We start from the raw sequence: 23279 nt of genomic DNA on the forward strand, positions 1-23279 counted from the left end.
CACATTCCGATCTGGCTGCCTCACCAGGCTTATCTCAGATTTGCGCTGCTGGATTGTCGCTATCAGTTCCAGGCACTGCCGTTTGGCCTCTCAACAGCACCAAGAGTGTTCACCAAGGTCATGGCAGAGATGATACTACTCCGATGCAGTGAACATAATTCCATATCTGGACGATCTTCTGATAAAAGCATCTTCCAGGGAGAGGTTGTTGCAGAGTATTTCTCTCTCAACTCGTCTACTCCAGGATCATGGGTGGATCCTCAACCTTCCAAAGTCACATTTGGAGCCGACAAGGAGACTGCCCTTCCTGGGGATGATACTCGACACGGAAGTGCAGAGGGTGTTTCTACTGGTAGGGAAAGCGTTGGTGATCCAATCAATGGTACGGGATGTCCTGAAGCCAGCCTGGGTATTGGTTCATCAGTGCATTCGCCTTCTGGGGAAGATGGTAGCCTCCTAAGAGGGTTCTTCAGTATGGAAGATTCCATGCGACGTCCTTCCAACTGGATCTCCTAGACAAATGGTCGGGATCACCTCTTCACATGCACCAGCGGATATGGCTGTCGCCGAAAGCCAGAATTTTGCTCCTCTGGTGGCTGCAAACTTCTCACCTACTCGAGGGTCACAGGTTTGGGTTTCAGAATTGGATCCTTCTAACCACGGATGCAAGTCTCAGAGGTTGGGGAGCAGTCACCCAAGGGGAAAACTTCCAAGGAAAAAGTGGTTAAGTCTGGGATCCATCCTTCCGATAAACATTCTGGAACTAAGGGCCATATACAACGGCCTTCTACAAGCGGCACATCTTCTGCAAGATCAGGCCATTCAGGTTCAGTCGGACAATGTAAAGGCAGTGTCCTACATAAACCGACAGGGCGGAACGAAGAGCAGAGCGGCAATGTCAGAGGTAATAAGAATCCTCCTCTGGGCAGAAAAGCATGCAGTGGCACTATCAGCAATCTTCATTCCGGGAGTGGAAACTGGGAAGCGGACTTCCTCAGCAAACACGATCTCCATCCAGGAGGTGTTCGCAGAGGTGACAAGACAATGGGGCGTACCTCAGGCCTTTCGCCTCAACAAGAAGCTTCGGAGGTACTGTTCCATGTCGAGAGACCCACAGGCAGTGACGGTGGACGCACTGGTAACTCCAGTCAGTGTATGTGTTCCCTCCACTTCCACTTATCCCAAGGATTCTCAAACTAATAAAAAGAACAAGAGTTCAGGCGATCCTCATTGCTCCGGACTGGCCAAGGAGGGCTTGGTACGCGGATCTTCTGGAATTACTCCTGGAGGATCCGAGGCCTCTTCCTCTTCGCGAGGACCTTTTTCAACGGGGGCCGTTCGCTTATCAAGACTTACCACGGCTACATTTGATGGCATGGAGGTTGAATGCCAGATCTTAGCTCGGAAGGGCATTTCGAACAAAGTCATTCCTACTCTGATCCAAGCTGGGAAGGGAGTTATGTCTAAACGTTACCATTGAATTTGGAAAAAGTATGTGTCTTGGTGTGAATCCAAGAAGTTTCCAACGGTGGAGTTTCAACTGGGACGGTTTCTCCTCTTTCTGCAGGCAGGTGTGGATGTGGGCCTACTCTTGGGCTCCATAAAAGTCCGGATTTCGGCCTTGTCCATTTTCTTCCAGAAACAATTGGCTGCCCTCCCTGAGGTTCAGACATTCTTGAAAGGCGTTCTGCACATCCAACCACTATTTGTGCCTCCTACGGCCCCTTGGGATCTTAATGTGGTGCTGCAGTTCCTACAATCAGATTGGTTCGAACCTTTGCAGGAGGTGGACGTCAAGTTTCTTACTTGGAAGGCTGTCACACTGTTGGCATTGGCATCTGCTAGACGTGTGTCAGAATTAGGGGCATTGTCATGCAAGAGCCCCTATTTGATTTTCCATGAAGATAGGGCTGAGCTCAGAATGCGTCAGCAGTTTCCTCCAAAGGTTGTGTCAGCTTTTCATATCAACCAGCCTATTATGATGCCAGTGGCTACTGACTCCTCGATTACCTCAAAGTCCTTGGATGTGGTGAGGGCTTTGAAAATTTATGTGAAGAGAACTTCTCGTCACAGGAAGTCAAACGCTTTATTTGTCCTTTATGATCCCAACAAGGTTGGACAAGTTCTCGTTGGATCAGGTTTACTATCCAGCATGCTTATTCTACGGCAGGCTTGCCGTGTCCAAAATCTGTTAAGGCCCACTCTACTCGTAAAGTGGGTTCTTCCTGGGCGGCTGTCCGGGGTGTCTCGGCTTTACAGCTTTGCCGAGCAGCTACTTGGTCAGGGTACGAACACGTTTGCTAAGTTCTACATGTTCGATATTTTGGCCTCTGAGGACCTAAAGTTTGGTCAATCTGTTCTGCAGGAACCTCAGCACTCTCCCTCCCGTACTGGGAGCTTTGGTACATCCCCATGTTACTAAATGGACCCCAGCATCCTCTAGGACGTAAGAGAAAATAGGAGTTTAATTACCTACCGGTAAATCCTTTTCTCGTAGTCCGTAGAGGATGCTGGGCGCCCACCCAGTGCTTCGTATTCCTGCATTGTTACTTGGTTCAGTATTGTTGTTTCAGCCGTTGCTGAATTGTACCAAGTTGGTTAGCTTGGCTTTCCTTTTTTGTTGTGTGAGCTGATGTGAATCTAACCACTATCTGTGTATTTCCTTCTCTCGAAGTATGTCCGTCTCCTCGGGCACAGTTTCTAGACTGAGTCTGGTAGTAGGGGCATAGAGGGAGGAGCCAGCCCACACTATTAAACTCTTAAAGTGCCCATGGCTCCCAAGGGACCCGTCTATACCCCATGGTACTAAGTGGACCCCAGCATCCTTTACGGGCTACGAGAAAAGGATTTTCCAGTAGGTAATTAAAAATCCTATTTTTATGATCCATAATAGTGCCCTAGTTCATTTTCTGAACATGGTAGTGCCCTAGTTAATAACAGGCATCATAGTAGTGCCAAACAACAGACAGAGAGGAGGGGGGTGCAAATCCCCACCCCTAAATTCCCTTCCGCACACTGAAAATTACCTGTAACCATCACTGAACCTATCTGGTAATAAAATTCAGAGAATTAGTCACAAATGTTTGCAAACACATGTTTAGCTGCTGGCCACGTCACGGCTTCTCTGATACAGCAGTCCTAACCTACATAATAGCAGTGCCCACATAGGGCCATGTAATTTGTCACAGTAGGCCTCATGATAAAGGCTATTACTAAAACACTTCCAGACAGAGAGCTAACTTACCCAGGAGCCACCCCCAGGATCTCCCATTGGCACTACAAGGAACAGCATGCCTTCCAAATGCTGCTCCCATTCAATGCCTCTTGCACACAAGCAGACAAACAATTTGGCAGTTGCTCAATCATACCTGGAGATAATTATATATCAGGTGCTGGAGGGGGGAGGGGTCACAGACAAACAACAGACAGAGAGGAGGGGGGTGCAAATCCCCACCCCTAAATTCCCTTCCGCACACTGAAAATTACCTGTAACCATCACTGAACCTATCTGGTAATAAAATTCAGAGAATTAGTCACAAATGTTTGCAAACAATGTTTAGCTGCTGGCCACGTCACGGCTTCTCTGATACAGCAGTCCTAACCTACATAATATCAGTGCCCACATAGGGCCATGTAATTTGTCACAGTAGGCCTCATGATAAAGGCTATTACTAAAATACTTCCAGACAGAGAGCTAACTTACCCAGGAGCCACCCCCAGGATCTCCCATTGGCACTACAAGGAACAGCATGCCTTCCAAATGCTGCTCCCATTCAATGCCTCTTGCACACAAGCAGACAAACAATTTGGCAGTTGCTCAATCATACCTGGAGATAATTATATATCAGGTGCTGGAAGGGGGAGGGGTCACAGACAAACAACAGACAGAGAGGAGGGGGGTGCAAATCCCCACCCCTAAATTCCCTTCCGCACACTGAAAATTACCTGTAACCATCACTGAACCTATCTGGTAATAAAATTCACAGAATTAGTCACAAATGTTTGCAAACACATGTTTAGCTGCTGGCCACGTCACAGCTTATCTGATACAGCAGTCCTAACCTACATAATAGCAGTGCCCACATAGGGCCATGTAATTTGTCACAGTAGGCCTCATGATAAAGGCTATTACTAAAACACTTCCAGACAGAGAGCTAACTTACCCAGGAGCCACCCCCAGGATCTCCCATTGGCACTACAAGGAACAGCATGCCTTCCAAATGCTGCTCCCATTCAATGCCTCTTGCACACAAGCAGACAAACAATTTGGCAGTTGCTCAATCATACCTGGAGATAATTATATATCAGGTGCTGGAAGGGGGAGGGGTCACAGACAAACAACAGACAGAGAGGAGGTGGCTGCAAATCCCCACCCCTAAATTCCCTTCCGCACACTAAAAATTACCTGTAACCATCACTGAACCTGTCTGGTAATAAAATTCAGAGAATTAGTCACACATGTTTGCAAACACATGTTTAGCTGCTGGCCACATCACGGCTTCTCTGATACAGCAGTCCTAACCTACATAATAGCAGTGCCCACATAGGGCCATGTAATTTGTCACAGTAGGCCTCATGATAAGGGCTATTACTAAAACACTTCCAGACAGAGAGCTAACTTACCCAGGAGCCACCCCCAGGATCTCCTATTGGCACTACAAGGAACAGCATGCCTTCCAAATGCTGCTCCCATTCAATGCCTCTTGCACACAAGCAGACAAACAATTTGGCAGTTGCTCAATCATACCTGGAGATAATTATATATCAGGTGCTGGAAGGGGGAGGGGTCACAGACAAACAACAGACAGAGAGGAGGGGGGTGCAAATCCCCACCCCTAAATTCCCTTCCGCACACTGAAAATTACCTGTAACCATCACTGAACCTATCTGGTAATAAAATTCAGAGAATTAGTCACAAATGTTTGCAAACACATGTTTAGCTGCTGGCCATGTCACGGCTTCTCTGATACAGCAGTCCTAACCTACATAATAGCAGTGCCCACATAGGGCCATGTAAATTGTCACAGTAGGCCTCATGATAAAGGCTATTACTAAAACACTTCCAGACAGAGAGCTAACTTACCCAGGAGCCACCCCCAGGATCTCCCATTGGCACTACAAGGAACAGCATGCCTTCCAAATGCTGCTCCCATTCAATGCCTCTTGCACACAAGCAGACAAACAATTTGGCAGTTGCTCAATCATACCTGGAGATAATTATATATCAGGTGCTGGAAGGGGGAGGGGTCACAGACAAACAACAGACAGAGAGGAGGGGGGTCCAAATCCCCACCCCTAAATTCCCTTCCGCACACTGAAAATTACCTGTAACCATCACTGAACCTATCTGGTAATAAAATTCAGAGAATTAGTCACAAATGTTTGCAAACACATGTTTAGCTGCTGGCCACGTCACGGCTTCTCTGATACAGCAGTTCTAACCTACATAATAGCAGTGCCCACATAGGCCTCATGATAAAGGCTATTACTAAAACACTTCCAGACAGAGAGCTAACTTACCCAGGAGCCACCCCCAGGATCTCCCATTGGCACTACAAGGAACAGCATGCCTTCCAAATGCTGCTCCCATAGTAGTGCCCCAGTTAATAACAGGCATCATAGTAGTGACCTAGTTTATTTTATGAACGTCGTAGTTTTCTAATTTACATGATGTCATATTGTAGGGCTGCCAGTATACATTATGCCACACAGTATCCTCAATTCTGCTACATTACAGTGCCCCCGTTCATACTGTGCCACATTAGAGTGCCCTCCAGTTCTTATTATGTAACATTATAGTGCCCTCCACATTACAGTGAGCAGATTAGATTGTGACACATTACAGTGTCCTCCATTTTTTTTATGCCACATTACAGTGCCCTCTTACAATTATAACATCCACTACACATTCCTCTTACTGAAAATGTAATGTCACACAATTCAGGCTGGGCAGTGGATCAGAACCAATCACTTAGCAGGCAAATCTGGGAAATTAGTATGCAATATTATAACTGAGTCCAGGCCCCCCTAAGCCTCTGGGCCTCATAGCAGTGGCACCCCTTGCACCCACTATAATTACACCCATGGGTAGTGGTTGTTATGTGCTGGGCACTTCTGGTATATTCTTTGAACTAATTGCTTAATGCTGATAATAAGGAGCTCAGTCTTCGTAGTCTAAATTATAGAGTACTGCTGGGCATTGCTGTGTGTAATGCGGAGCTTGACAATTTTTAAAAAAATCTAGGAGCCAGCTTTAAAGATTAGGAGCCACACTATCGTCTGCAACCAAAATATATGAAAACTTCTATAGAACATCACTCATATGCCCCTTCAGTGCCTCTCAGGCTTCCTTTCCCACAGGCCATCAGACCCATATACAGTCTAATGTCCAGTGCCCAATTCATAGTATGCCCCCATTATATGGTATGCCACACCAGTGCCCTCCAATACATAGTAATCCACATTATAGTCAGTGGTGCCAAGAGAGGGGGGGAGAGGATACAAATTACCTGGGCCCAGGTCTGATGGAGGGGCCTAGTGGGGTCCCAGGTCCCCCCTTCCCCTTCCTTACCTTGAAGCAGCTTTTCTTCTCAGCCAAGCACACGCTGACCAGGGTGCTGCTAAACATAAAATCTGTATTTTTTCTAAGGGTGCCATGCCCCCTGAAAAGTACCTGGGCCCAGCCAGGCTCTTTTCTGCCCTGGCTGGGAGGCATGCATTGCTCCTGTGAGTTGGTGCTTCTCATGTGCTAGACATGCCCACAAAGAGATGTGGCCATGCTCCTAGCATGCTGTGGTCACACCCCCTCCAGATTGGGGGGCGCAGAGGCCCAGGAAATGGTTGTACCTGGGCCCAGGATTTCTCTTGACAGCCCGGATCATAGTTCCTCAATACATAGTAAACAACTATACAGGCATCTGACAGACTTGTAGCTTGACAGCTGCAGGAACACTGTGGATGAGATCATGTGACATGGTTTATTAGGAATCCTGTGAACTGGTCCCATTCAGCAGCCCTGGCCAGCTCTGCCCCTGCTGTTGCTGGCAAGTGTACATTTGTGCTCTGCAAGAAGAGCCCTTGTTTCAGTATGAACAGCCTGTAGCGGAGAGTGACAGTTACTCATCACAGCAGCCCTCTGTGGCTCCAGGCTGCCTAGGACTCCCTGTTGTTGTGATCAGTGACTTTTTCAGGAAACCCAGCGCCATCCAGTCTGCTCAGGGGCTGAGAGCTAGACTGGCTTGCGATGACAGAATGGAGAAAGGAGGCAGCTTGGGGCAGCATCTAAGCAGTACTAAAGCATTGAGGTGGCCGCCAGTGCCACCTCCAGTCACAGAGCGGAGGTTGGTCCTCATTAGCATGATTACCACTGGATGTGGAGTGTACAGAGCTAGGTTTCGTTTCTGAACCAAACTTTGAACTCAACACTGGCCAGCCAGGGTCTCTGCAAATCGCCAGGTGTAAAATTTTAGGGATTAGTCGTGCCCTGGTTTGATGTGTTTTAGTGTTTTCATTATCCAGATGTCAGTTTAAGTAAACTCTCCATCGCAGCCGCCTATTATCAGTGGTCATGCTGTTGCCAAGTTTCCCTGCCCTGAAGGTGAAGGAGTTAAGGTGATGGGGTCAGAGCATAGTATTGTGGTGCCTACTGGTGCACCCCCTTTCCCCCCCAACAGGGAAAGTGGGAGACCTATCCTGTCGACACTAGAATGTCGACATGGTTCAATATGTTAACATCATCACAATGTCGACTGAAGGTCACATGGCCAGGGGTGCCAGGTATGTGATCGTTGGGCCACCAGGGACATTAGGTCAACATTCTTTCTTGTTGGCATGTTGACATTATCATGTTGCACTTATGCATGTTGACGTGAGAACTGCCAACTAACATACCAGATCCGGTCCACTGCATAGTTCTGTCTATGGTCAGACATTGAGTGCCGAACTACTACATACTGTATGCGCAATTTGGTTCAACACATGTGTTACCAAATTGGCCACAGTTCTGGTCAATTGGGTCCTGATCTACTACATTGGTATGCATGCTAGTATTAATCTATCCAATTAAAACTCCACTGCAGTACCACTAAGTAAAAGGTGGGATTGCAGCCCACACCCCAGGCAGATCTTGGGTGCTGGATGCTTCATGCTGCAGCCTTTTCAGGAGCTTTGCCGGTTACATCCCATAAGTGCATCTTTCTTAATCATTTTGACTACATTTAAAAGGTGCTGGAGGTGGTGTGGGGGGGGGGGGAGGGGGGATGTTGTGAGTGAGCACGATGGCCAGTCACCAATTGTAATCCTTTTATTGGTCCTCCAATTTACATTTTACTCGGTTTCTGTTTGGATTTTTACTAGCTGGTAATACAGCTTCAAGAAGCTATCAGCAAAGGAATGGGACCGTTGACATACTTGGCCAATGGAGTCAAGTACACATTTCAGTTATTTCAAGTATATTATTTATATTCGTTTAACACAGACAATTACCAAAATCTCTACAATGCTATCAATTCTTGTGTAAAGTATCTCCAACAGCAACATTAGGTTAGTTTAATTATCTTCTTTCATATGAATTGTTGTCCCAAATGTAATCTGAAATATGAGCTTATTATGTTTTAGAGAGAAAAAAGTTGAAGGGGTTTGAACAGTCTTCTACCCCAGTACAAGAACAAGCAGAGCCAACTACAAGCAGCGTCCTGCAGGGAGAAGAAATCCAGGCTCTAGCAATCAAACGTGAGGATCTGGAGAAGGTAAGAAGCTACTTTGTCATGTAATGAGGTTTCTGCAATATATACTTCTGCTATTGTTGAAATAGTTTTCACACTCCACATTCAGACCTCACAAGTGCGCTGGCAATTGCAGGGAAAGCACTACAACTGTGTATAGGCCGGCCAATTTGAAAAACTAATTGTAGCAAGACTTCTACAAAGAAAGTAAACTGTAAGGCTTGATTAACTGTTCATGGGTTTTCCAAAGCCGTTGATGATTGGCATCTTTGACAGATGAAATTAAAGCAACAGACAGACATAAATGCTAAACCATTGTGCATTTACTATTATTGCTGCTTTTAAATCAATCAGTCAAAGCCACTGATCATAGGCATCGTTGTAAAATTGATGGACAGTAAATCTAACCCGAAGACTAATGGGCCCTACACACTGCGCGATCCGCCGCCGAGCTGCCCGGTGGCGGATACGGACGACGGGTGACCCAGCGGCGGCGGGGCAGTGACGGGGGAGTGAAGTTTCTTCACTCCCCCCCATCACCCAGCTTCATAGCAGTGCAGGCAAATATGGACGAGATCGTCCATATTGGCCTGCATGCACAAGCGACGGGGCACCAGCGATGAACGAGTGTGGGGCTGCGCATCGTTCATCGCTGGAGCCTCCGCACTGAAAGATATGAATAGTATCTCGTTCATTAATGAACTAGATCGTTCATATCTTTCACTAATATCGCCCAGTGTGTAAGGTGTATTAGGGACGGATTCAATTAGATAATTTGGCACACCGGGAAAAGGGTGGTAGCCTCAGATTTTACTGTTACAATTACAGCCCCTTTTTCTTCTGCTGTAAATTACCTGCTAATGCACGTTGACCTGTAGAATCAGCGATAAGTTCCCGGAGCTATGGGTTAACATGTTCGCAGCACCCGTGGTCATGGCATTCAACTTGGAATTCTGTTTGCGCGCCTCAGGCTTAAACGAAAATCTGTGATAAGAGTAGCCTGCGGGCTGCTGAGGACTCTAATTGAATAGCCCTGGCAGATCAATTAGCCCACAGTAATTATCCGCGGCTAATTGAATCCGGCCCTTAGTTTGTTGTGTGAAGTGAGTGAACAAGTTTTGCATTACCAGCCCATGCAGTTAAACTAATGTATTAAACTGGCGCCACACAATTAAATGAATCATACATAGAGAGAGATAGTAAGAGATGTAATGTAATATGGATACTTAGCATTAATGGTAAAAATACAGATCATAAGACAAGAAATCCCGTGTACCACAATCTAAATGTCAACTCAAGTACTTCCAAATCTCGTATTACCCCATTTAGCCAATATGCCAGCAAGCAACCAGTATAGTTCTGCTTTGCCTCATATAGCAACACATAGCAAAGAAACACACATTCTTATATGCTCTATTTAGCTATTGTAGCTTTACATTATTCAGATTGCAGACTCCTTGAGGACTGTTGACAAAATCACCATTAATTTATGGTTATCCTTCTGGACATAAAGGGGCTGATTCAGTTATTTTCCCCAGCTGCTACCACTAGGAAGTGCAAAACAGAGCAATTCAATTGTTGCTCAATTTAGACACCCGGTAGCCACGGGGGTGACATTTTTTCTCACAGTCTCCTGAGGTGCAAAAAAAAATCTGTGCAAATTCTACACACTCTTGGCACACTCTTGTTTGGACGCCCAAAGCAAGACTTTAGATGGGTTTAGATGTTTTATGCGACTAAACCCTGTCTGTTTGGGCGCGACATGTGCAATATGCATGGGCGCCCAAACACAATTGAATCCTGACAATTGTTTGGGCATCTAAATAGTCCCATTTATATGGGGAAAATAAACGCCCAAAACAAGTGAATCGCCCCCAAAGAGTGCTTTGTTGTTAAAGTCACTAAAAAATTACTCTTAGTCAATAAGGCCACAGGTGTGATAAGGCACAAGTGGATCCACAGCATGCAATACACACTTTCACCACTGGGTGGCGATTGTTACACTAATGAAAACTACAGTACAGTGCTGAATGGCAGTAGTGGATGGATATGGCACTGCAGAATACTGAACACTATAGCAAGCCCTGACAAGTGGGCCAGTGCACATTAAATATAGTAGTTGTTTTAATACATTAATACTGCAGGACAGAGTACGAAATCACCGGAACTGCAAGCACCCAGTGACAACATGCTTTACAACTGAAAGTTCCCCTGGTGCACTGTATAAAATGATCCCTAGATTAAGTGAGCAAATTTTTTTCTGTGTTCAAATTTCTAGACTCTCCAATGCACACAATGAAAAGCACAGTCCCGAGTTCTACATAGCTCTCTAAAAGAAGAAAAATCATTACAATCAGCGATAGAGTTGGAACACACAGCACTATATAAAAAAAATTACAAGGAGCAACATCACTATGTCACTGCAGGTGTCAATCACCTATCTCCAAGGCTGTCTTGGTGTAGTGGTATTGTCGATGGTTACCATGCCCGTGAGCTAGGGTTTGATTCCCGCAAGGACACGCTTTTATATCTGTGTAAAAATTAGCATCCACGTTTTTTTTCTAATTTTCCCAAAACAAGTTCTGTCATACTTTGTATATAGACTCCGACATGCACACAGATATACAGTCAAAATTGGAAACAAACTGGAGGTGATATTGTTTACACAAATATACAAGTGTGACTTTTCAAATTACTAGAGTCTTATCTTTATGCGACTGAGTTTACTGTACTTCTTTGCGGGCCTCCCCATTGCTTTAATAGGCAGCCTGCCCCACCCCCAATCCCACCCCCGTAAGACTTGTGATTTCACGGATTGGGTGTACTGCTTAGTAAATGACAGCATGAGCTGTTCATTTATGTATAGTAGTGTACCAGCCTTGTTGTTTGTCATTTACTAATTTATTACACTGTGACTGAATATACCATGCTATGACAAGGCGCAGGCAAACGTAATGCGACTAGTTTTTTGCACTACACGGGGAGGATAGATGAGTATGGCTACATCTGTATTTCTTTCTTCTAATAAAAACTTTCCTAAATATAAAGTTGCGGATTCTGATTCAGACTCAAATTGAATGCAAGTGCAGACGTCCGTGGCAGCCAGATTTACTACCATGTACTAATATGATTATCCGTCCGTCTTCATGCGTATTGTAGCACCACCCACTGTTTTTCCATCTCCGGCCACCCTCCGTAGTGTCTGATCTTAGTCTTACACCCACCCTATGCTGGGTTCAAAAGCTGAATCTGATATAGGGGTTCCATTTCCACCCACATGCCACAGATGGAGAGAAGCGCCACTCAGGGTGCGAATGCATGATTCCTGCTGATAATCACGGGATGCTTCTGGTTTTGGATTTCTGTGCTGCTCAGAATCAGGCCCAAATATCATGTAAGGCATTATGGCTGTGTTACTAACATGGAAGGTATAATGTCTCTCTACATGGGCCCATGCATCTCATTTCCTGTATTAGCCTACAGATGTGTCCGCAAACAATACGTTGCAGTGCGAGGTGTGACTGAGCGGACATGTTCTGTGGAACTGCTCTAGCAATGGGCGTCTTTTTTTTATCAAAATGGCTCTCAGTGATAATATGAATATGAAACATCTCTACTAAAGAGCATATGGGTCACTAAGCGATATCATGAATGTGACATCTCTATATACAGTACTGTATATAAAAAAAATAGAGAGGTGGTGACATGGGGTATCATGTGGTGACATGGGGTATCATGTGGTGACAAGTATTTTCTGTACAATGTGCCAGTCCCTGGAGTGCCACCTCTCTCTGCTTCCAGTACAATACTATAAATGTGGACAGGAATGTCTAACCAGCAGTAATGTTTTACACAAACCTAATATGGCCTAACCATTGTCAAAACAATTAAATAGCATGAGACGGAAGTTAAACTCCCAGAAACAATTGAATCACCCCCAATTCACCTCCACCCCCATTAACAACCCACATTTACCCCCAGCAAACCTTTCACCCAACCTGCCAGCACCCATTAACCAATTACCCATACACAGCATCCGCAAACATATTCCTGTCCATGAACCCATTACTTAAGCACCCTTTGTTAATTATCCTATGTCTCCCCAATTCACTATCAATCCCTCCTCCTAACACCCATTAGCACATTCATCCACCCACCCTATCAGCTCCCATAAAGCTCCCCTCACACAGCGGCACCCATGCTAAGCTCACACAGCAGTATTCATACTACGCTCACACAACGACACCCATACTATGCTCACACAGCAGTACCCATACTACGCTCACACAGCAGTACCCATACTACGCTCACACAACGGCACCCATACTACGCTCACACAGCAGTACCCATACTACGCTCACACAGCAGTACCCATACTACGCTCACACAGCAGTACCCATACTACGCTCACACAGCAGTACCCATACTACGCTCACACAACGGCACCCATACTATGCTCACACAGCAGCACCCATACTACGCTCACACAGCAGTACCCATACTACGCTCACACAGCAGTACCCATACTACGCTCACACAGCAGTACCCATACTACGCTCACACAGCAGTACCCATACTATGCTCACACAGCAGCACCCATACTACGCTCACACAGCGGCACCCATACTATGCTCACACAGCAGCACCCATACTACGCTCACACAGCAGTACCCATACTACGCTCACACAGCAGTACCCATACTACGCTCACACAGCAGTACCCATACTACGCTCACACAGCAGTACCCATACTACGCTCACACAACGGCACCCATACTATGCTCACACAGCAGCACCCATACTACGCTCACACAACGGCACCCATACTATGCTCACACAGCAGCACCCATACTACGCTCACACAGCGGCACCCATACTACGCTCACGCAGCGGCACCCATACTACGCTCACACAGCAGTACCCATACTACGCTCACACAGCAGTACCCATACTACGCTCACACAGCAGTACCCATACTACGCTCACACAGCAGTACCCATACTACGCTCACACAGCAGTACCCATACTACGCTCACACAACGGCACCCATACTATGCTCACACAGCAGCACCCATACTACGCTCACACAGCGGCACCCATACTACGCTCACGCAGCGGCACCCATACTACGCTCACACAGCGGCACCCATACTACGCTCACACAGCGGCACCCATACTATGCTCACACAACGGCACCCATACTATGCTCACACAGAGGCACCCATACTATGCTCACACAGCGGCACCCATACTATGCTCACACAGCGGCACCCATACTATGCTCACACAGCGGCACCCATACTATGCTCACACAGTGGCACCCATACTATGCTCACACAGTGGCACCCATAGTACGCTCACACAGCGGCACCCATAGTACGCTCACACAACGGCACCCATACTATGCTCACACAGTGGCACCCATAGTACGCTCACACAGCGGCACCCATAGTACGCTCACACAACGGCACCCATACTATGCTCACACAGTGGCACCCATACTATACTCACACAGTGGCACCCATACTATGCTCACACAGCAGTACCCATACTACGCTCACACAGCAGTACCCATACTACGCTCACACAACGGCACCCATACTACGCTCACACAGCAGTACACATACTACGCTCACACAGCAGTACCCATACTACGCTCACACAGCGGCACCCATACTATGCTCACGCAGCGGCACCCATACTATGCTCACGCAGCGGCACCCATACTATGCTCACGCAGCGGCACCCATACTATGCTCACGCAGCGGCACCCATACTATGCTCACGCAGCGGCACCCATACTACGCTCACACAGCGGCACCCATACTACGCTCACACAGCGGCACCCATACTACGCTCACACAGCGGCACCCATACTATGCTCACACAATGGCACCCATACTATGCTCACACAGTGGCACCCATACTATGCTCACACAGCGGCACCCATACTATGCTCACACAGCGGCACCCATACTATGCTCACACAGCGGCACCCATACTATGCTCACACAGTGGCACCCATAGTACACTCACACAGCGGCACCCATAGTACGCTCACACAACGGCACCCATACTATGCTCACACAGTGGCACCCATACTATACTCACACAGTGGCACCCATACTATGCTCACACAGTGGCACCCATACTATGCTCATACAGCGGCACCCATAGTACGCTCACACAGTGGCACCCATACTATGCTCACACAGTGGCACCCATAGTACGCTCATACAGCGGCACCCATACTACACTCACACAGCATCCATTAACTTCCCCCCCACCTAGCACTCAGTAACCCATTAATTGAACAATTTCTACATCCCAGTGCCCATGAATACACTCATCCACACACACACACACACACCATAAATCAATTCTGCTCATCATGGAGCCATTAGCTCTGTGACTGATCTCACTGACAGGTGAGAGTGCCGGGGCTTGAGGAGGCGGGGCCTGGGAGGATAGCTGCTGGCAGTCTGTGACAGGAGAAAGTTGTATCCTGTCAACGCAGTCAGTCTCCACCTGTGGGCCTATTTTCAATGGAGGGCCTGGAGCTGCAGCTCCACACGTCCCATTGTTAATAGGGCCCTGGATGCTAGCAGTGTCTCGTGTCCTGGCGTGCCATGAGAGACTGTTTGGTATGACTGCAGCAACCATGTAGGAGGACACATCTGTACATTATGTTAGCATATAGCCTTTACAAGAATAGACTTGCTATTTGTTGTGGGTAGAAGTCTGTTTTACTATTGGAGTTAAAGGCTTTTGGTTTGCATTCCCTTCTCTTACTTGGCGTCACTTTTCACTACGCTCATGGCAAGAAAAATGTTCTGCCATCAAAGACAGGACTGCAGACTTTTACAGACCGTGGTTGAGTTTCTTCTTTTTACTGCATGTTCTGCTCTTTTTCATGTCATGTACAGTAGTGGATGTTGCAGCCATATTAACAGTAGAAATAGTACTCATAAAGGGATTGTGTATTCGGTTTTTGTTTTTTCTTCCACCTACCCAGGAAACATTTGGTGCAGGGACAGAGGAAGAGTAGACTATGATATTTTAAGGTTGTTGATTTTTTAGATTGACAGCCACAGCTCACATACAATCATATGGCCTTCTGGTTGAGAACATTCCCAACATTTGTTTTCAGAATTCTTCTGGGGGAAATTGATGTTAAAAACATTCATTAGTAATAAAATCAGTTTTACCATGTCAGATTTTCCCCTTTCCGAAATGTTCCATATGAAATAAGCCATTATGCATTTGTGGGAGATATTTTTGTAACTTGCTGTGCCGAATATTCATTCATCTTATATTTCATAGCTTCATCCTCCACGACTCCCCAAAGAAGAACAGAAAAAACCTGTTACAAGCCGGATCCTAATTCGGAAACATCATGATCAAGATCAAAGTAAAAAGAGAAGGCTGCTTGTAGCTCGTCCAGGACCACCAGAGTCTGCAACCAAAGACCAGGCTCTTTCAGGTAGGTACCAGTGTACAGCCCCTGCCTATTAAATTAGTCAAGGAAGGCTATAGGATTTAGCTGGGGCAGTCAGAATATACTAAAACACCCCTTAATGCATTATCCCTTACAGGTTCGGACTGGCCCACAGGGGTACAGGGGAAACCACCGGTAGGCCCCACTGCCTGGGGGGCCCTTCTCCTCTAGGGATCAGGTTCTAGACTGTGCACTTGAATTATTTATTATACATATGTTAACTTATACTGCACAGGATTATGATGTATTCTCTACAGTACATTGCTGTCATTAACTGGCACATTATCATGCATTCACTAGCATTAATTACTATATAAATTATCAAGGAGTCCAGGCCAGGCACTCTATAATGGTTAGCCAAACCTCTGTGGTGGCTGGCCACACCCCCTTTGGAGGCTGGCCACACCTCTAATCATGGGCCCCTACCACTGCATACCCCCGGTGGGCCCTTTATGCTCCAGTCCAACACTGATCCCTTATAACTTTCCTAATGAACACTGATCTAATGTCTGCACTTATGGTTTATATATATATATATATATATATATATATATTTATTATTTGTTGGCGTTATACATGACTTATACCAGCATCACTTCTGTTACAAAATAAAAATTAAATCATCTGTAGCATTTTCTACTTTGCTTTCATAATTCACAACAACAGATTAAACTGTTCATTATGTAACGACAGGAAAATATTGTGAGCATTTTGAAATGGTGTTATTCACCAACTGCTAAAGGCCAATAGATCTAGCTAGTCTGATCATCTAAGAATGTTTATCCGAGTAAACAACTCTCTAGGTTTAAAAACTAAAAGTAAAAGAAATTCTAAATCCAGTATTTAGTCAATTACAGTATTTTTATCTTGCAGTTCTTTGCATATGGAATGTTCAATAATTGGCGTTACCAGAATTGCATTTCTTTATAACGGATTTAACCCAGATACTGTTTTAGGGGCAGAAGTACCTTTATGTGACACACATAGTCCGCTTCAGCTGCATAATATCCTGGGGAGTTTGCAGGAATTGGACCGAGAAGCTAGAGCGAGAGGAAACATACAGGTGAGTTTTATTTTCCAAGCCGTTTATGTTCACTATGGTCCTGAGGCAGACTGTTCTACAGTAGTTACCCTTTCTTGGAATAGTTCTAAGCTCTTGTCTGCCTTTAAAATATATAATTTTGATGCTATATTGAATATCCCTTCAGATAGAATATTTGTGCTAACTAGTTGTTATTCTACGTTCTCTATGTGCTTAGGTTGCTCAGCTTATACCAGAGCCCCAACAGTTTCATTTTCTTGGAATACATGATGGAAAAGGAAGACTTGAACAGAAAAAGGAAACTTTCAGACCTTCTCAGAAACAGGACAATGCTCTTAATAACTGGCAATACCACATGAATCTGAGGAAGCGACAGCTAGACTCATTATCCCGTTAGTTTCCTAGTTGTTTATTATGCAATTGGTCTTTTATAACAGCAGTGCACATACTTTTATAGCGGTAACAAGGTGGGCTGAAATTCTCTTGCTCGCATACATTCACACTCTCACATATTAAAGTTGGAAGGACAACTATCTTTCTCTTACGTCCTAGAGGATGCTGGGGTCCATTTTAGTACCATGGGGTATAGATGGTTCCGCAGGAGCCTTCGGCACTTTAAGACTTTTCAACAGTGTGAACTGGCTCCTCCAGACCTCAGTTTAGAAAATGTGCCCAGGAGACTGGATGCACACTAATGGAGCTCTACAGAGCTTTTCTGGAAAAATACTTTCTTAGGTTTTTTATTTTACAGGGAAGCTGCTGGCAACAGCTTCCCTGCTTCGTGGTACTTAGGGGGGGGAAGTAGGAACCAACTTCTTAATTAGTTAATTCTTCTGCTTCTGCTGACAGGACACCATTAGCTCCTGAAGGGTACTGAACACAGCCCAAGCCTGGCCAACGTTCACTCCCACAGCACTGCCGCCACCCCCTGACAGAGCCCGAAGTCAGAAAGCTGGTGAGTATATTACCGGAGTCCTGCAGAGAGGGGATCCTCCGGTCATCGTTGGAGGCATACAGGTATACGCGCAGCGGCGGGACGCTGTGCACCATGTCTCTCAGCACAAGGGTGCAGAGCGCGGGGGGGGGGGTGCTCTGAGAGCATGTTTTAAAACCTTACTCTTACTGGCAAAAAGGGTACATACATGTACAGCTGCTGATGTGCCATCCCCAGCCAGAATAAATATTACATTGCTGAGGCTGAAGGGCGGGGCTTCTCCTCAGACTTGCCAGAACACTCAGTGGGTGCCATTTTCTCCTGCAGAAACTCCAGTGTGAAGCTCCTGAACGCTGTTTCTCCTCATGACAACGCTGACACAAGTACAGGGTGTTATAGAAGGGGCAGAGAGTGTTCATTATAATTAGGTCTGTGGGCCTATTATTTGTATATGCGCTGTAAGTGGGTAATATTTCCACAATTCACAATAAGGCGCAGTGTGTGTATTGGCAGATCCCTCTGTGTCTCTCTGACAGACTTTAGTGTTGGTCTGTCCCCAATAGCTCCCCTGTGTGATAGGGGTGTGTGTGTGTGTGTGTGTGTGTGTGTGTGTGTGTGTGTGTGTGTGTGTGTGTGTGTGTACAAGTGTGTAACATATCAGACATTGGGGAGGGTTCTTCCCAGGAAGAATCCATTTTAGATGCACAAGAGGGTAATGTGGTGGCCCTTCCCTCTCAGAAGGAGCCGGAGTGGGTGAGAATGTTGCAAAAGAATATGTCAATGCTTGCAAAGAAATTCTCTGAGTCTGAACAACAGACTAAATATTGGAGGCAGTCTGTGGAGGATGCACTGTTTACTGACCCCTCCATATCATCCACTCGGGTCCCATCCAGTTCCCAGAAAAGGTCTCTGGTCCAGATAATGCAAGGGGACACAGACACAGATTCCGACTCGGACGTCGACACTGGGGATTTGAGAGGGGTAGACCCCAAATTAGCCAAAAGCATACAATGTATGATAGTTGCTATAAAGGAAGTGTTGGAGTTTCCTGAAACAACACTGGTCCCAGAGGAAAAGGATTATTTTAAATTAAATAAAAAGCAGGTTGTGACTTTTCCTCCTTCAAAGGATTTGAATGCGTTCTTTGAAGAATCCTGGGCTAACCCTGAGAAGAAATTTATCCTTCCCAGAAGGATACGTGTAGCGTACCCTTTCCCTGAGGAAGACAGGCACAAACTGGAGACACCCCCAATGATAGACACCTCAGTTTCTCGGCTGTCTAAGAAAATAGTTTTGCCTGCCCCTGGTTCAGCCGCCTTAAAAGATCCAGCTGACCGTAAATTAGAAACAACCCTAAAATCCATATATACAGCTAACGGAAGGTGCTCAGGCCCACCATTGCTTGTGCTTGGGTAGGTAACGCTGTGGAAAAATGGTCTGACAACTTGCTTGTTAACATAGACACAGTTGACAGGGATGAAATAGTCCTAACTCTCGGCCATATCAAAGATGCTGCAAGTTACTTAGTTGAAGTTATGAAGGATATTGGGTTGCTGAGTTCAAGATCCTCCGCTATGGCGATTTCAGCCTGCAGGGCGCTGTGGATCCACCAATGGAATGCTGATGCGGAATCAAAAAGAATATTGAGGCGCTTCTTTACAATGGAGAAACCCTCTTTGGAGACAAGCTGGATGCCATGATTTCAACAACTACATGAGGCAAGTCAGCATTTCTGCCTTTCGCAGCTGGTCCACCTAGGAAAGGATTTCATTCTCATATGATGCAATCCTTTCGGCCCAACAAGTCCAAAAAGGCAAAGGGTACCCCCTTCTTCACAGGAAGAGGGCGAGGAAGAGGTAAAAAATCTACAACACCATCAGGCTCGCAGGAGCAGAAGTCAACAGCTACTTCTGCTAAAACCTCAGCATGACGCTGGGGCTCCCCTGCGGGAGTACGATCGGGTGGGGGCACGTCTACTGTCTTTCAGCCAGGTCTGGGTTCACTCAGATCTGGATCCTTGGGTATTGCAGATAGTATCCAAAGGGTACAAATTGGAATTTCAGGACCTTCCCCATGCTGATTTTTCAAATCAGCCTTACCAGCTTCTGTTCCGGACAGAGCAAAAGTGCTGAACGCAATACAGAAATTATGTCAAGACAACGTAATTTTCTTAGTTCCTGTGTCACAACAGGAAAAAGGGTTTTATTCAAGCCTGTTTGTAGTGCCGAAACCGGATGGCTCGGTCAGACCGATTTTAAACCTAAAGACTCTGAACCTTTATTTGAAAAGGTTCAAATTCAAGATAGAATCCCTGAGAGCAGTGATCTCCAGCTTGAAGGAAAAGGAATTTCTGGTATCGATGGACATCAAAGATGCTTATTTACATGTTCCCATTTACCCGCCGCATCAGGCATACCTGAGGTTTGCGGTGCAGGACTGCCACTACCAGTTCCAAACATTTACCTTTCAGGCTCTCCACGGCTCCGAGAATATTCACCAAGGTGATGGCGGAGGTGATGGTTCTTCTTCGCAAGAAAGGAGTCAAAGTCATCCCATACTTGGACGATCTCCTCATAAAAGCGAGATCCAGGGAGAAACTAGTGCAGAACATTGCACTTTCCCTGACTGTGCTTCAGCAGCATGGTTGGATCATAAACCTTCCAAAATCACAATTGGAACCCACAATGAGGTTATCATTTCTGGGAATGATATTGGACACGGAAGCACAGAAAGTATTCCTACCGGTGGAAAAGGCTCTGGAGATCCAGAGGATGGTCAAACAAGTTTTAAAACCAGCACGCGTATCGATTCATCAGTGCATCCACCTGCTGGGGAAGATGGTAGCGGCCTACGAGGCTCTACAATTTGGCCGATTCCACGCCAGTGTGTTCCAATGGGACCTACTGGACAAGTGGTCCGGATCGCACCTACACATGCACCGGAGGATAATCCTGTCAACAAAAGCCAGTATTTCACTCTTGTGGTGGCTTCAAAGTTCTCACCTCCTGGAGGGACGCAGGTTCGGGATTCAGACTTGGATCCTGGTGACCACAGATGCAAGCCTCCGAGGTTGGGGAGCAGTCACGCAATAGGAAAGCTTCCAAGGACGATGGTCAAGTCAAAAAGTACTCCTTCACATAAACATTCTGGAATTGAGAGCTGTGTACAACAGCCTTCATCAAGAGGCACACCTTCTTCAAGGTCGTCCCATACAGATCCAGTCAGACAATGTAACGGCAGTAGCTTACATAAACCGCCAGGGCGGAACAAAAAGCAGAGCGGCAATGGCAAAGGTGACAAAGATACTCCTCTGGGCAGAAAGACATGCAAAAGCTCTGTCGGCAATATTCATTCCGGGAGTGGACAACTGGGAAGCAGACTTCCTCAGTAGACATGATCTCCATCCAGGAGAATGGGGCCTCCACCCAGAAGTCTTTGCAGAGGTAGCAGATCGTTGGGGCGTTCCTCAAGTAGATATGATGGCATCACGTCTCAACAAGAAGCTTCAGAAATAATTGTTCCAGGTCGAGAGATCCACAAGCAATAGCAGTGGATGCACTGGTGACCCAGTGGGTGTTTCAGTCGGTGTATCTGTTCCCTCCACTTCCACTAATACCAAAGTTCTCAAGATCATCAGAAGAACAAGGGTTCAAGCAATTCTCATTGCTCCAGACTGGCCAAGGAGGGCTTGGTATCCAGATCTTCAGGCGTTATTACTGGAAGATCCTCAGCCTCTTCCTCTTCGCGAGGACCTGCTTCAGCAGGGGCTGTTTGTTTATCAAGACTTACCGCGGCTGCGTTTGACGGCATGGCTGTTGAGCGCCAGATCCTAGCCCATAAGGGTATTCCCAATGAAGTCATTCCCACACTTATTCTGGCCAGGAAAGGGGTAACGTCCAAACATTACCATCGTATTTGGAGAAAATATGTATCTTGGTGTGAATCCAAGAAGTCTCCTGCGGTGGAGTTTAAATTAGGACGTCTTCTCCTATTTCTACAGGCGGGTGTCGATGCTGGCTTGAGATTAGGGTCTATCAAGGTCCAAATTTCGGCCTTGTCCATTTTCTTTCAGAAACAGTTGGCTTCCCTTCCTGAGATCCACACGTTCGTGAAGGGGGTTCTGCGCATCCAACCTCCCTTTCTGCCTCCTGCGGCGCCATGGGATGTGGTGTTGCAGTTCCTTCAGTCGGACTGGTTTGATCCTCTACAAGAGGTAGAGTTGAAGTTTCTCACTTGGAAAGTGGTCATGCTCTTGGCCTCAGGCAGACGAGTGTCTGAATTAGGGGCTCTGTCACACAAGAGTCCTTATTTTATTTTTCATGAAGATAGAGCTGAACTGCGGACGCGTCAGCATTTTCTTCCAAAGGTTGTGTCTTATTTCCATATCAACCAACCTATGGTGGTGCCAGTGGCTTCTGACACCTCAGCCGTTTCAAAGTTCTTGGATGTCGTCAGAGCGTTGAGTACTTATGTTGCAAGAACAGTTCGGATAAGGAAAACAGAATCTTTGTTTGTCCTCTATGACCACAACAAGATTGGGGGTCCTGCTTCTAAGCACACTATTGCGCGCTGGATCAGAGGTACCATTCAGCACGCTTATTCCACGGCAGGATTGCCGTTACCGAGTTCGGTAAAGGCCCACTCTACAAGGAAAGTGGATTCTTCCTGTGCGGCTGCCCGAGGTGTCTCGGCGTTGCAAATTTGCCGAGCAGCTACTTGGTCAGGGGCAAACACGTTTGCTAAGTTTTACAGGTTTGACACCTTGGCTGCTGACGACCTTCAGTTTGGTCAGTCAGTTCTGCAGGAACATTAGCACTTTTCCGCCCATACTGGGAGCTTTGGGACATCCCCATGGTATTAAATGGACCCCAGCATCCTCTAGGACGTAAGAGAAAATAGGATTTAAATTACCTACCGGTAAATCCTTTTCTCGTAGTCCGTAGAGGATGCTGGGCGCCCGCCCAGTGCTAATTTTTCCTGCAAATTAAGTTTTGTCTTTTTACACAGGTTCTCATGTGTTAAGATGTTTTACAGCAGTTGCTGTTACGTTATGCATGCACGTTAGCATGGGTTATGTTAAAG

General features: G+C 46.3%; 1 protein-coding gene across 1 annotated transcript in view; it reads left to right on the top strand.

The window, feature by feature from the left end:
• The window catches only part of MYCBPAP (MYCBP associated protein), a 195327-nt gene that overhangs the window by 51276 nt on the left and 120772 nt on the right, over positions 1–23279 (top strand). Inside the window, exons 2-5 of the mRNA XM_063960703.1 lie at positions 8617–8747; positions 16047–16206; positions 17178–17284; positions 17481–17655. Coding sequence (XP_063816773.1) covers positions 8617–8747; positions 16047–16206; positions 17178–17284; positions 17481–17655 — 573 coding nt within the window. The remainder of the gene's footprint in view (positions 1–8616; positions 8748–16046; positions 16207–17177; positions 17285–17480; positions 17656–23279) is intronic.

The sequence above is a fragment of the Pseudophryne corroboree genome, chromosome 3, assembly GCF_028390025.1.
Source record: "Pseudophryne corroboree isolate aPseCor3 chromosome 3, aPseCor3.hap2, whole genome shotgun sequence".
NCBI classification, from domain to species: Eukaryota; Metazoa; Chordata; class Amphibia; order Anura; family Myobatrachidae; genus Pseudophryne; species Pseudophryne corroboree.